The sequence below is a fragment of the Elephas maximus genome, chromosome 2, assembly GCF_024166365.1.
Source record: "Elephas maximus indicus isolate mEleMax1 chromosome 2, mEleMax1 primary haplotype, whole genome shotgun sequence".
Classification (NCBI taxonomy): Eukaryota; Metazoa; Chordata; class Mammalia; order Proboscidea; family Elephantidae; genus Elephas; species Elephas maximus.
The window spans coordinates 126,200,506-126,216,539 of record NC_064820.1 but is presented as its reverse complement, the minus strand read 5'-3'; the positions used below and the strand labels follow the sequence as shown (position 1 = coordinate 126,216,539).

At 38.7% G+C, this 16,034-nt stretch overlaps 1 protein-coding gene across 5 annotated transcripts in view; it reads right to left on the bottom strand.

Moving 5' to 3' along the window:
- The window catches only part of RAPGEF6 (Rap guanine nucleotide exchange factor 6), a 257,480-nt gene that overhangs the window by 13,202 nt on the left and 228,244 nt on the right, over window positions 1-16,034 (bottom strand). For all 5 annotated transcript variants that reach the window (XM_049872961.1, XM_049872938.1, XM_049872947.1 and 2 more), the window contains 3 exons: window positions 13,272-13,492; window positions 7,604-7,795; window positions 4,095-4,229 (listed from right to left, as the gene is read on the bottom strand). In XM_049872961.1, the coding sequence (XP_049728918.1) occupies window positions 4,095-4,229; window positions 7,604-7,795; window positions 13,272-13,492 (548 nt within the window). The remainder of the gene's footprint in view (window positions 1-4,094; window positions 4,230-7,603; window positions 7,796-13,271; window positions 13,493-16,034) is intronic.

Genomic DNA, 16,034 nt, shown 5'->3' with positions numbered 1-16,034 from the left:
TAGTAGAAGAGCATAAGACCATATGAACACTGTTCACTGGGATCATCCGTCTGACTAGAAGCACTGTTCCCAGTCCTGCTCCTTGAAATCTAACAAAAGGTACTGTGGACAGGACAATACAAACAGGTAAGGAAAGGAAACAGGGCTGTGTGTCTTACAAAATCATCTATGAGCTATGTCTTAGTTTTCTAGTACTACTATAAAAGAAATAGCACAAGTGGATGGCTTTAACATACAGAAATTTATTTTCAAACAGTTTAGGAGGCTAAAATTCTGAACTCAGGGTGCCGGCTCTAGGGGAAGGTTTTCTTTCTCTGTTGGTTCTGAAGGAAAGTCCTTGTGTCTCTGAGCTTCTGGCTCCTGCATGATCTTCATGTAGCTTGGCATCTCTCTTCCTCCACCTCTGCTTCTTTCACTTGTTGTTTAACCTCTTTTATATCTCAAAAGAGACTGAATTAAGACACACCCTACACTAATCCCATTAACATAACAAACACAACCCATTCCCAAATAAGATCATACCTACAGACACAGGGGTTAGGATTTACATCACATATTTTTTGAGGAACTTAATTCAATTTGTAACATTACATCCTTTGGCCCCCAAAAGTTCTTGCCCGTGCCACGTGCAAAATACATTCACCCCATCACATCACCTCCAGAGTCTTAAATCAACTCTAAGTCTAAAATCTCATCTTCTGAATAATCTAAATCAAATATGGGTGAGACTTCAAGCATTTTCCATCCTGGGACAAAGTTCCTCTTCATTTGTCAACCTGTGAAATCTAGACTACAAATTATGTGTTTCCAAAGTACAATAGTGGAACAGGTACAAGGTAGACAGCTCCATTATAAATGCGAGAAACTGTAGTGAAAGAAGGGACAAAAGGCACCAAGCAAGTCCAAAACCCAGCAGAACAATTTATATCAGCTCTTCAGGCTTGAAAGTAATTCCTCTGTTCTTTGCAACCAGTTAGGGAACGGTCCTACCCTCCAGACTCTGGGTGGTAGCCACATCCTCTGGATTCTGAGCAGAGGCTCATCAGCCCTGGGCTTTGGTTCTGCCTTCCAGGCCCTCTGGGATGGCAACTCTGCTCCCTTGGCTTTGGGTAGCCCCATTCTCCTAGTTTACCTGAGTGGCGACCCCATCCCTTGGCCCCAGTAGGTCCCATTCTTCTGTCTCTTGGGCATGGCAGCCCCACTCCCTCAGCTATGAGCAGTGGCTCCACCCCTGGCAATTGTAATAGCAGCCCTACACTCTGGAACCAAGCTGCAAAGATCTGACTCTTTGAAACCTTGGAGGGTGTGGCCCTATCCCTTGAGATCCAGGAGACATGTCCCCACCCTTTGAAACCTAGAAGGACCTGCTTTCCGCGTGCTCTTTCCAACTGTTCTGCTGATCTTCAAACTGCTCCAGGGATGGTCCTTTTTTTTTCCCTTGGAAGACAACAGATGTAGTTCCTTTGGTCTGTTTCCTGCCTGTAGAATTCCAAGAGGCAGACAGCATTTTTTCTTTTTGTTCTTCCTCTGTCCCCTTCAGTCTGAGGTGGTAGGTTTTCTGCTGTGGTAGTTGGTTAGATCCATCAGTCACAGGCTTAATCTCTAACAAAAAGTTGTGTAGCCATGTCCTTGGTGAACATTCTAAGATATATGTCCTTAGTTTGTACATCTTTAAGTTCTATTTTCTTTTTGCACAGTTCATTTTTAAGTCCATCTCTTTCCTCTCACATTTTAGTATAAGCGGCAAGGAAAACCACATGGCCCCTTTAAGATCTTGCTTAGAAATCTCACCAGCCAGATACCCACTTTCGTCACTTACAAGTTCTACTTTCCACCAGACATCTGAACATAATTCAGACAAGTTCTTTGCCACTGCATAAAAAGCATCACTCTTCCTCTGCCGTCCAATCACGTTCCTCAATTTCTTTCAAAGTTTCATCAAAAGCGTTATTTAATTTCCATATTTCTAGCAACATTCTGTTGCTGGCGCCATATGTACTCTCTAAAATGACAGAGACTTTCTCCATAGCTCTCTTCATTTCCTTCTGAGCCCTCAACAGAATTGTCTTTGATGTCCGTAATTCTACCAATAGTCTCTTCAAGGCAATCAAGGCTTTTACTATTAGGCATCTTAAAACTCTTCTGGTCTCTACCCATTACCCAATTCAAAACTGCTTCCACATCTTAGATATCTGTTAGAGCAGCACCCCAATCCTGGTACCAAATTCTGTCTTAGTTATCTAGTGCTGCTATAACAGAAATACCACAAGAAATTTATTTTCTCACAGTTTAGGAGGCTAGAAGTCCGAATTCAGGGTGCCAGCTCTAGGGGAAGGTTTTCTCCCTCTGTTGGCTCTGGAAGAAAGTCCTTGTCTCCTGGGTGATCTTCATGTGGCTTGGCATCTCTCTTTCCCCATTTCCTTCTTTCACTTGCTTGTTTAATCTCTTTTATATACCTCAAAAGAGATTGACTTAAGACACACCCTACACTAATTCTGTCTCATAAACATAACAAATACGACCCATTCCCAAATGGGATTATACCCACAGACATGGGGTTATGATTTACAAAACATATTTTGGGGGATATAATCCGACATCTATTATATACAAGTAGTCCCCGACTTATGACATATTTGAGTTACAAAGAACTGCAGTTACGACTCTTTCTTTTGCATCTTATTGTTAGTAATATGGAGTAAATACAATGTTGTAGCATGTAATATGCTGATGTTATCATTTGCAGATGTTCAATGTTATGATTTACTGTTTAAAACACTGCTGTATAGCAGGCTATGAAAACTTAAAAAAAAAAAGGATATTTGACTAACGTCAGAACCAACTAACAATGGAGTCATAGGAACAAAACCCCGTCATAAGTCAGGAACTACCTGTATACTATTTACATGTCCTACTTGAGTTTTATGAAGCTTTTCTTAGTAAAATCAGAGTGTGAATTCTAGCCAGTCTCAGCTATACAAAGTGAGGAAAGAGCTGGTGAGTAATGGAGGCACGCTGCCCTAAGGTTGGCATCAAGAAAGAAGAGACACTCCAATTTACTAAACATTTACTAAATACCAGGCTTTAGAAATATTATCTCATCTTATATGAGGCCCCTAAAATAGGTGGTCTCTTTTCCCATCTGACAGGAAACATGCTGCTTACACAGCTATTGAGGGACATAGCCAGGGTTCGAACTCAGGTTTGAGGTCACTGTACCACACAGGTGGCAAAAAATAAGAACAAACCCTTAAGGTAAGATGAAGTTTAGAAAACGGGAGCTGTGGCAAGCTCTGAAAGCTTTTCCCTCCAGCTAGAATTCATAAGCTTGTCTTCCCTCTGACCATGTACTATCCTGCACTGTTTTGCGTCTGTAAAGAAGATATAGGAGTAGGGAGCCTTGCTGCCCAGGGTACACAGAGTGTGGAAAGACCAATGTAAGAAATACACACTCCACTGAGAATGCTACATGTGGAGCTAACATGAACTGACATGCGAGATCCACATCTACATGGAAACTACCCAGCCCAGTCAAGGAGCTTCAATTCGCATTATGAAAAAAATATATAAATGGACAAGAAAGATTTCAGATTTTTCACCTCAAGAAGTTCAGTATTTCTGTAAATGTAAAAATCCATAAAGGTATAGATTATTTTAAGTCCTGATTAGCAAAAAGGCAATATTCCATTACTAAAGTAAGGAAAGCATCAACCTAGATATTTGTTTCTTTTTCCCTAAGTCTTGCAGTTGGTTAAAAACAATTTCATGCAGAAATTCTTATTTGTAAACCTCCATAAAAATACAGGAAATTTGAATGACTGTAACAGACTGCACAGAAAAAACAAATGTGAATTCTATCTTCATTCTTATCTATGCCTGTCCTCTGTCAAAGAAGCTAAGGACCATACTTTGAATACCAGAGTCCTTGCTACATGATGAATAATTCAACTCAAAATATAAAGGTTTAAAAAGTTAAGTTTTAGGGGTTAGACTTCTCTTAACTCTTTCCATTACCAGTATAGAGTGAAAAGCAAAATATGTGCTAAAAAGTATTGTTTGGTAGAACATGAACGGCTTGAACTGTTCTTTCTTACCTTTGCGAGGGGAACCCTGTGGTGAAGCAGGAGGAGTAGAATGTAAGGATGATGCCACAGAAATAGTGTCTTCTGTATGTTTCTTACCACTTATTTCTTCAGTTGTTCCTGATACTTTCTGAGGTAAACTTGTACCTAAAAATAAAACCAAAGAAGTAAATAATAATCATTTTGCAATTTTGCAATTGTAATGTCCATAGTTGCCTAAAATACTACATAACTAAAGCCACGATGTACAATGGCTAGTGTAGTAAACTGTAAATGTGTATGTGACCAATGCGGACTGACTGGGTAATGGTATACAGAGATTCTCACCCCGAGGTTATTTAATCAAATTCAGCTGGTCAGCACAAACCAGATTATAATAGTTCTTTTCTGACTGATAGTTTCGTGCAGGGCTTTGATCTGGTTTGTTCAGGTTCAACCCCCTGCTGAGAACTTACATTTCTTGAATCACCTGGGGGACCTTGCTAAAATGTAGATTCTGACGTAAGGATCCCATGGGAATCCTGTTAAAGTATAGATTCAGATTCAGTATATCTGGGGGGAGGAAAAGCAAATTCTCAGCCGGGGGTCAAACTGCAACAAACTGGTTGAAAGTCCTGGTTTTGTGGCATAAGAGAAATCAATTTAACAGTCTTGAGTACCGTGCCCCATTTCCCACAACTGACACGCTTGTTCCAAGTGTGAATAGAGAAGACATGGATTCAAACTCTTCTCTTCCCGTTAGAAGTGGCCTCTCCAAGTCAGGGCGAGGCATGTGGTCAGGGACAGCGTGGGATGTCGGCACTGTCACTACCTGTGCTGCATCTGTTCTACAGGTATACAGAAGAGGCTGCAGAGCTGTCAGTCCAGCCCTTTTTAAGAACACTAAATTCCCACTACAGGAGAGACGTAAACAACAGAAAGAATCATGAATTTACAGAAAAACAGTATGGAGCCCACCGGAAACATTCATGCAAAGTCCTATCTAATCCCCCATCCAATGCTGGCCTTCTTTAATGTAGGTCAAAACTTAGCAAGTTTCAACATACTGACATTTTCACATATGTTTTCTCTAAGAAATGTTGAAGAGCTTTTGACATTGTTCTTGACCAGTAAATTATGCACAACTTCGACGATGATTTGGCATAGTAACAAGTAGCCCGACAATGAAAAAGTTTAACTCACAGTGTACTCACACTACCCCTTAGTGAAATGCATTTTAATAAATTTATTATATAAATAGCCGACATATTACAACAAGACGGAAGAAGAAGGCTACCTTATACAAGTCTTATTGCCTTCTCAGGGGATGACACCTGAATAGAAAACCAGAGCTGAGTTCTTCCCCTCTGTCCTACCAGCAAGTGATTTATCAACTTTTGCCAATTTTGCATCAAATTCTCTCTTCATTTCCACAGCCGTTGCACTAGTCTAGGCTCTGACTGGCTGTTACATCAGCTTTCCACCCAAGCTCTCTATCTCTAGTCTTGCTACCCTCCCTACTACAGTCCTTCTTTTCAAATAGAAATTGCTCTAAACTCCCCTTGCTCAGATCTCTTCAATGGCTTCCCACTGACAACCTTCCTTTAGCATGGCGCATTATAATACCTATACCTTCACTGTTCATTGTGGGAGGCTGTGTAGTATAGTGGTTAAAAGAATGGACTTCAGAATCTTCCTGGAGTCAACTAACAGTTCTGCCTTTTACTGGTGGTGTGTAAGTTAGTCTCTGTATGCTGCCTCTGTAGAATGAGGGTAACACCACCTATTTTGTAGGTTATTATGAAGACTAAATGAGTTCATGTATACGAAGTACATAAAGCACTTAAACTGTGCCTGACAGTAAGTGCTCTGTATTAGCTATTATTATTATTGCCTCTCAACACTCTGCATGCAGCTTTGTACTCCGAAGCAGCAAACTGCTAATAGCTCCTTGTAAACACCATGCTGTTTCCTCTGCCTGAACCAACTTCCCTGGACCCTTTGCCTAATTATCAGTTGCCACTGAGTCAATTCTGACTCATGGCAACCCCATGTGTATCAGAGTAGAAGTGTGCTCCATAGGGTTTTCAATGGCTCATCGTTTAGAAGTAGATCACTGAGCTTTCTTCTGAGATGCCTCTGGGTGGACCTGAACTTTCAACCTTTTGGCTAGCAGCCAAGAATGTTAACTGTTTGTACCACCCAGGGTCCAGCTGCCCTGGCGTTGTAGTGGTTAAGAGCTATGGCTGCTAAAAAAAAAAGGTTGGCAGTTCGAATCCACCGGGCGCTCCCTGGAAACCATATGGGGCAGTTCTACTCTGTCCTGTAGAGTTGCTATGAGTTGGAATTGACACGACAGCAATGGGTTTGGCTTGGTTGTTTTTTAATCAGTCTGTCATATTCCACTTAGATGTTACCTCCTCTCAAAAGTCCTCTCAAAAGCCCTACCTTACCTCTGCTTGGGCTAAAAGCTACTTCTTATTTGTTCTTTTGTATGTTTTGTATATAACCCCTGGCACAACAGCCCACACACTATACTGAAGTTATGTTTGTGAGAATGTCTGTATCACCAGACTGAAAATCTGGCAAAGGAGGATACAAAGGAGGGGACATTTCTTACTCAGCGTTGTATCTCAAAGCAAAATCAAATTAAACTCACAAAGTTTTACTGAATATGTACTATGTATAATGCATGGGATAAGTACTAATGGTAGGAATCAAATGTAATCTACCTTCCAATTTGAAAGCTAAAATAGTGGTAATATTAAAACAAAGTAATTTGGATAATGTCCTCATGGCATAGCGAGAAAAAACCAGTGTAATTTATGAGGTAAGTATTTTACATTCTCTTCTTGCCTAACTAGTTTTTCAGAAGTAGTCATTAATAAAAAGCCAACATAAAGTCATTTTTAGAATAAGCATCTTCCCTCTCATAGTTTTTATAGGCTGCATTTGCACTGGATATTTAATAAATGCTCCTTCAAGCTTTTCAATGCAGTAGGCCCCTGGTACCCAAGATGTATCTCTCCAAGTTTTCTGTTGATATAATTATACAGATTTCAGCATTAGAGGAATTCCAAGGTCAGCATTTAACAAACGTATGCTGTTATCAAACACCTACAGACAAAATGAGACATTTTTGATTCATGAAGTGATGATTATATTACACAAACTACAAAATAGCTGATTGCCTAAGCATTTTTACATTTGTAATTATTTTTCCTTCTAATTTCCCTAGAAATTTCAGTTAAATGAGTATAATACTAATTGATGCAAGGATGGTGAGGCTTCGTCTCACACACTTCGGACATGTTATCAGGAGGGATCAGTCCCTGGAAAAGGACATTATGCTTGGTAAAGTACAGGGTCAGCAAAAAAGAGGAAGACCCTCGATGAGATGGATTGACACAGTGGCTGCAATAATGGGCTCAAGCATATGAACAATTGTGAGGATGGCACAGAACCGGGTAGCGTTTCATTCTGTTGTTGCACACAGGGTTGTTACGAGTCGGAACCTAACGATATTAATTGCGAATACTCACTCAGTGTGACAGAGTCTTTTGTTTGGCCCTTCTTCCTGATGGGGTGCAAATTAACAGCTGGCACCTGAAGTACTTGGCTTACTCTGTGGGACTGATGCAGGTGGCCTTTGGCTGTTTGGCCAGCTGACCTCATAGGTGCTGGAGACATTTCTGATGATTTGGCTGATCTTTTCTCACCTAAATTCTTGGTCACTAAAAGAAAGAGTAAGAAATAGGTGATTCTCCACTTTTTTTGAGAAGTTAATTACCAATGACGGTAATAAATATTTGCTTTAAAATAATCTTAACACAAAAAATAATTTTCTTAACAGTAATTTAAGTATCTCTAAAATTTCTGTAGAATCATTTGTTAACTTTACTTCTTAAATAATTCTTGAATCTCTTGACTATTGCCATATCCAACATCACCCTGAAGGCCAAGCTAACATCCTCTCATCTATATTACTGAAACAATACCCTCACTTTAGCAATTCTAGCCTCCCTTCCTTCAAGCTGTTCTCTAAACAGCAGCAAAGTGACGCTTTCAAAATGAAAATCTGATCACTTCCCTTCTCCATATGCCCTGCACAAGCCTTTAGATGACTTACCACTGCTCTCAGGATCAAGAGCCAATTCCCTAAAACAAGGCCCATTTAAGGCCCTGCATGGTCTAGCATCGGCTTGCCCTGTTGGACCAGGCACCTATTCTTTCCCCAATCCCACACCCTCTAGGCTTCTGTTAAACCAGCCTTCATTCATTCCCAAGCCAGAACGCTCCTCTTCACTTATGTAACACCTGTTCCGTCTTTCGGATAACTCCCTTACAAATTTCAGGGAGCCCTTCCCTAGTTTCCTACAACCTGCAGCAACTAGACTGGATACCCTGTTTTACGTTCTCATGGCATCCTGTATCTTTCCTTCACGGTGATGAGCATAGTTTGTAACAATCCAATTATCTGTACGATTAATCAAATACTGTCTGCTCCCCACTAGGCTATTAAGGACTGTATATTGTTTACTACTATATCCCTACATTCCTAGTGACTGACAGAAAACAAGTGCTTAATAGGTATTTGTTGAACGAATAAAATTATTTCAGTTACTACACATAGCAATATTAAAGACATTATTTTACAAATCCATGGTTCCAAAAAAAAAAAAAACCCAAACCAATTGCTGTTGAGTCGATTCCAACTCATAGCAACCCTACAGGACAGAGTAGAATTGCCCCGTAGAGTTTCCAAGGAGTGCCTGGTGGATTCAAACTGCCAGCCTTTTGGTTAGCAGCTGTAGCACTTAACCACCATGCCACCAGGGTTAAATCCATGGTTAGAGTATTTGAAAATGAACTGTCAGAATTAAAAATTCAGAACTCTGACTTTAGAAACAAAAAGTTGCTGCCTTTGTATAAAATCAATACTGCAGTCCAAAGCAAAGAACTTCTTCCTTCAACAGCGTGTTTAATCCTTCAGTTATTCAGAGTGATTTCAACTCAGGTCCAACTTCAGTACTCCACAATGTATATGTTTAAATACCAAGATAAATGCAAAACTAACATGTCTAACTTGTGCCAGTACGGCTATCATGCTTTTATTATGAGAGTCTAGAGTATATTTTGAGGGATAAGAATTAGGAAACATTTCATAAAGCCAAAACATAGGGAATACTAGAAGATAATATACAGTGGCTGAGAATTAACTGAAAATTTAACTTTCAGTTAAGAGTCATGAAACACATTTCCCCCCTACTCTCAATATCAATCCTGTGCTCATATCTTACTTTAATGATTGTTAGAATAAAAAAGAAAAAAAAAAATCAAGAAACTAAATAAAAGGGTTCATAGATAAATGCCAAAGACCATACACACCCACATGCTTGGCTGCTAACCAAAAGGCTGGGAGGTCAAGTCCACCCAAAGGTACCCTGTGGAGCACACTCCTACGCTGATACACGTGGGGTTACCATGAGTCAGAATCGACTCAATGGCAGCTGGTAATTAGGCAAAGGGTCCAGGCAAGTTGGTTCAGGCAGAGGAAACAGCATGGTGTTTGCAAGGAGTTATTAGTTTGCTGCCTCTGAGTACAAAGCTGCATGTAGTGTTGAGAGTCAATAATAGTAGCAGTTAACACACACACGCACAGAGACTAATTTATTAGGAAGAACCGAATATCATAATGCTCAAAGATCAGCTATAGTTTAGGCTTGGGAATAAAGACATTATTAAACTAAACATTTAAAAATCAATTATGTAACAGAAACCAAATTAAAGGAATATGTACTGAATTAATTTTTTACAAAACCTACTTTAAGAAAGAAAGGTCTACAGATTTTTCTCATTTCAAATCAATATTAAATATGCAGTGAAGGGCACCATTTAGTGTTATGAGAAAGACAGAGACAAGTCTGGGAGTGGATGTGGAAAGCAGGAAGGTATGCAGGTGCTGTGTGTGTGTGTGAGACACACAGAGAAAAAGGGAAGCGGAGAATGAAATGGAGGGTTTGTGAGTTTTCTGAGTCTCACAGTCTTAACCATGAGCAAAGCATAAAATAAATGTCTATGATCTTGAACATCTCCAGTCAGATTTACGGAACAAAGAAAACCAGATAACCAAAACAAACTTTTATCAGCTGAAACCAGGAAAAATTGTATTCTACAACCACAAGATGATAAAGTCTATACTGAATTACATGGGAAAAAAAAAAATTCTGGTGAACATTTGAAGCAGAGTTAGCTATATGTATATAGCTCTGAACTTTAAAAAATGAATAAAATTTAAAGGTTCTATACACTCTTTCAGTCTTTACTTTCAACATGTACCATTTTCACATGGCTGCGCTTTTTTTTTTATGATCGTACTTTAGATGAAGGTTTACAGAACTAGATTCTCATTAAAGAGTATACAATGCTGTTTTGTGATACTGGTTACCAACCTCACGACATGTCAACACTCTCCCCTTCTCGACCTTGGGTTCCGTATTACCAGCTTTCCTGTCCCCTCCTGCCTTCTAGTCCTTGCCCCTGGGCTGGTGTACCCATTTGGTCTCGTTTTGTTTTTAAGGGGCTGTCTAATCTTCGGCTGAAGGGTGAAATTCAGGAGGGACTTCATTACCAAGCTGAAACGGTGCCCAGCGGCCATACTCTCGGGGTTTCTCCAGTCTCTGTCAGGCCAGTAAATCTGGTCTTTTTTTGTGTGTTAGAATTTTGTTCTACATTTTTTTCCAACTCTGACTGTCCCTGTATTGCAATCCCTGTCGATCAGTCAGCAGTGGTAGCCCGGCACCATCTAGTTGTGCTAGACGCTGGTGGAGGCTGTGGTAGTTGTGTTCCATTAGTCCTGTGGTTTTCTTCATTCTCACGCTTGCTCCAGAGGTGAGACTAGTGGTTTAGATGGCTGCTCACAAGCTTTTAAGACCCCAGATGCTACTCACCAAAGTAAAACATAGAACACTTTCTTTATAAACTATGTTATGCCAATTGAGCTAGATGTTCCCTGAGTCCATGGTCCCCACAGCCCTCAGCCCAGTAATTTGGCCCCTCAGGGAGTTTGGATGTGTTTATGGAGCTTCCATGACCTTGCATTGGACAAGCTGTCCTGGACTTCCCAATACTGTGTACTGTCTTACCCGTCACCAAATTATCTGTTACCTAGTTAGTGTTTTTCCATCCCCACCCCTCCCCTCCCTCTTAACCATCAAACATTGTTTCTTTTTGTATGTAAACCTTTTCATGAGTTTTTATGGTAGTGGTCTCATACAATATTTGTTCTTTTGTGATTCTCTTATTTCCCTCAGTATAATACCCTCAAGATTTACCCATGTCGTGAAATGCATCATTGTTCTTTATCATTGTGTGTATGTACCATAGTTTGTCCATTCATCTGTTGATGGGCATCTAGGTTGTTTCCATCATTTTGCTATTGTGAACAATGCTGCAATGAACATGGGTGTGCATATGTCTATTCATGTGATGGCTCTTATTTCTCTACGATATATTCCTAGGAGTGGGGTTGCTGGATCATATGATATTTCTATTTCTCGCTTTCTAAGGAAGAATCATATCATTTTCCAAAATGGCTATACCATTTTGCACTGCTACCAGCAGTGTGTAAGAGTTTCAATCTCCCTCAGCCTCTCCAACATTTGTTATTTTCTTTTTTTTTAATTTTGGCTGATACTATTTTTGACACCACATGTGTGATATTTTCCTAGATACCTTAACAGTTTATATAAATTCATTATTTTTAATGGCCATATATGCTACCCCTTGTACTGATAAGGAAACAATTTACTTAACTTTTTTTTCTAGCACTTTAGTATCTGAGTGAATTCTTTTTCACTGTAATACATATCACGACACCTCTGTATCAGCAGGTTGTTTCTGTGCATTAACTCATTGGAATACAGTCCCATTACTGGACAACTTAAGAGGTGGCTGTGAGGAGTAAATAGCAATATTTATAAATATTGCATAGTACCTGAGATATAGGAAGTTCTCAGTGATTGTTAGCTTTTCTTATTTTAGTACTTTCTCCTAATTCAATACATTTGATGTATAAAGAATCACAGAGACAAAATGTACTTCCAACCCTTGCCAAAGTTTTAAATTTGAGAAAACAGAGATCTAGGATGAAAAGAACCTTCCTCAAGTGGTAACAGATTCACACTCTGCTTTTGTCCTTCGGCTGGCATTCTTTCCATCACGTTCTACTCCTTCTCCTATGGGTAGAGTGTTCGAGGTATTTTAAACTTACTGTCACACTTAAATCTGTCATCAATATTTGGTCCTAATTCCATTTTCTCTATTATACTCTACTGATACACTTTTTCTGTTACTATGCAAATACCACTTATGAATCTTTGGGGTCAATTCATGATGACTACCATCCCCTAAAATTAGGGACATCGAAAGAGAAATTCTGACCTTTTTTTGGTTCTATATTGTCAACATTTTATCAAATCCTATTTGGGATATTTATCAGTATAACATTTAACCAAAATTTTAACTGAAGAAGTAAAATCTTTTTTTTCCTATAAGAAACAAGAGTATACTTTACCGTCTTTTATTCCTGCTTTTACAACTCATGAATTTATTCACAGAGACATATTGCAATCTGTTGTTTGTACTTAATTAAAATAAAATTAATACTGAGAAATAGATCTCTATTTTTTATTCTAGATATTAACAATAACAAAATGTCTAATTTTTCTTGCTTACCTTATTTACCAATACCTATATAAAAACACCTAATACCTCTAACGATGCTCTAATTAAATTTCTTGTATTTTCTAGTTGATAAATGATATTATTTGTGAAACAAACAAAAAAAATAACATTTTTACTTACGTTTACTCCCTATTTAGAAATAAAGGTTAAAAATTTTCTCTAACAGAAGGACTTCTTTACAATGTTTCAATTTTTACAAGAATTTTAAAGAAGAATGTTGTTTCCTGGTTTCAACCATAAACTCTTTATCCCTCTATTTCTTGCTTCAGGGTAATCATCAGGAATGGATGGGATTCAGTATCTTATTAACAGAATCACATGATGCTTAGGGGTATGTCAGTAATCTCTTGTGAGTAAAAGTTAACAGTTTTTTTGGGAATGCAGCATAATTCTAGAGAAAATTAATTTCTATTTTGTTGTGCTTTTTAGTGCTACACAAATGGAAACTCAGGGGCTGGTACTCACAGGTGCCATATGCAGGCTCACACTGCAATGACATTATCTGGAACTTTTCCTCATCTGTTTCCACATCTAGACTAGAAAGATACTGCTTCACTTTCCTTGCCATTTGAGCATCCTCGTATAGCTTCTTGGCATTAAGCAGGGAGCTGCGGCGTGCCCTTTTTTTGTGAGCACCTCCCTGAACGTCCAGCATGTTTGAGTTTGTGCTGCCTTGACTCAGTGACCTGTAAGAAGAGGGAGATCTCAATAGGGAGCTGTAAAGATGAGATGGGTAGCAGATTGAAGAGTAAAAGAATTTTGTTCTGTTAATGCTATTGCATGCTGATGCAAATAAGTTAAAAGATAAAAAGCATTAATGCAAAGTAATTTGACACACATGGCGATGTTCTCAATTAAGAACAAGATTTGGCAAAGGGCAGAATTCAAAAGAATAAGATAACAACCCCTCCCCCCAACAATATGTCATAAGACCTGTGTTTGTGTCTATATAACCCATGGCACAAGTAAAAGCATTCCTCTAGCTCTGGGGGCCATCCACATTTGGGTGATATGGCAAGAGCCTGGGTCAGGATAAGTCTATCTGCACCAGGATTCTTCAGCAAGCGAGTTTCCAGAGTACCTGGCTTGTCTGTTCTGCTGTGGATGGAGATGCTACTGTCATCACCATTACTATCTACAGCAGGCCCATTCTTAGCACGTTGGCCAAACCTTATCAATAAATAGATTTTGGCCAAAACTAAAAGAGAACAACCAGTAAGATACTAGTGAAAAATAATAGCATTTCCATTCAATAAAGTATAATCACAGACTAGAAATAGTTAAAAAACTACCTAATGCTTCTACTCACATAGGGAACAGGAAGGTAATATTTGGGTTCTAAGATTGAGGGTCTGAGGCCTCTCTTCTTCAATCCCTCTGAATGTGATGGAACTGCAAACTAGGTAGAAATAATCCCAATTCAAACAAGCTGCAGCTTTACCCAACTCTACCCTCCTTGGCAAACAGCTGCCTACGATGACTACGTCTACAGCAATAGGGAACAGGAACTGTAACGGTGTTTGTCCTTTCTAATAAGGGCAGCATATACAAAGTTCTTGGATGACTTTAACTTTGAAGCAGCTGCCATGACAATAATTCAAAAATAGTAAATGTATCTATGGGTTTTCTAAATTAGCTCTATATTTACACAAAAATATCCTAATACACAGACCACAATCAAACTTTTTCTTCAGTGCTCACATATCCAGTTTCAAATACACACCCAAATCCTACTTTTTTAATTATAAATCAAGCGGAACATAGCTGAAAATAATGTTATGGTGCTTTTTTCTTTCATATTTTCAGACCTCTGAAATAGGCGTGGGCCTTACATTCAACAGCAACTTTCACGTACTACCGGTCAGACAGAAGATGTGATGTGGATGTCAGTGCTTACATATGCACAAACATCAGAGTTTGCAGAATGGTTTGGAAGACAATCCAATGACATTAATGAATCACTTTAAACCTCTCGGAATCAAGTAAGAAGTAGCGAATCTGACAGGTTTAACAATATTCCCAGAGTAGATGTCAAAAGGCTGTTCGCTTTAAGCATTTGGAAGGCCAGTCTAAGAGCCCAGCACTGAGAGTGGCTCTGGTTCTCTTATGGCTTGTTTCAAGAAATGCTGCATCATGAACACACTTGGCGACAAAGGGCAATGTGAGTGGTTAAAAAAATAAAAAGGGACACTGAAGACTTTAGGAATGATTCAGATTCTGAATACTAAGAAGTTTTAGAAATACCTCAATTTACTTTGCTCATATTTTCCTTTTATGTATGCACAAGGGTGTTATATGATAAAAACCCAAGCCTAAGTCTGTATGAGCTCTTTTAGTAAAAAATTCTTAGTGCTAAGAAAGCACTGCAGTGTTTTTTCTTTAGTGGTACATAAGATAATGGTGCGTCTATAAAAATCGATGATGCTTTGGATTCAAAGAAATACAGTAAAATCAAGACCCAACATTTAGGACTAAATTTTAACACAAGTGTTTAATGGCTTTTTCTTCATTGATATCAAAAATAAGAGAGGGTATCCACAAATCTAGGATACAAACTCATACATGAAAACACTGTGACAAATGATAAAATATCTTCAACAGAAAATGCTCTGATATAAAAACAAAAATACTTAATGCTGCAAGCATCACACAATATGATCCTAAAGCTGAATAAACAGAGAATGTGTTGGTAGTGTAAGTCATTCATACACCCCAAAGATCCACTAAAATATATGGTCCAAGTATTCTTCTTCACAATAGTAATGTCAGGTAACAATTTCTACAATGACATAAATGTATACGTAGATAGAAACATATGAAAAGTACACATCAGGGATGGGGGAAGAAAACAGAAGAAAAATCAGCTTCACCTTGCTTTAACAGAAAACAAGACCACAAATAAGACAAGACTCAAGTTAAAGTAAGACACTTAGAAAGTGGCTCACACACACACACAAAAAAATCCTTATATGTATTAAAAGCATATAACTTCATGATTCACTAGAGCCTTAAGATAACAAAATTCTTCTTATACAATCTGTTCTTCCACAAAAGCCATCTCATTTCTGGACCTCTTTCTTCATCTAAAAATGAAAAGACTAGACAGATGATTTCTAGGATCCTCACATTCTACGATTCTAAATAGATACCTAGTTATATATGAGCAGAGACCTGAACCTACTTAAACAAGAAAAGGTAGCAGTTTCTGACTCTATCACAGTTTTAAAG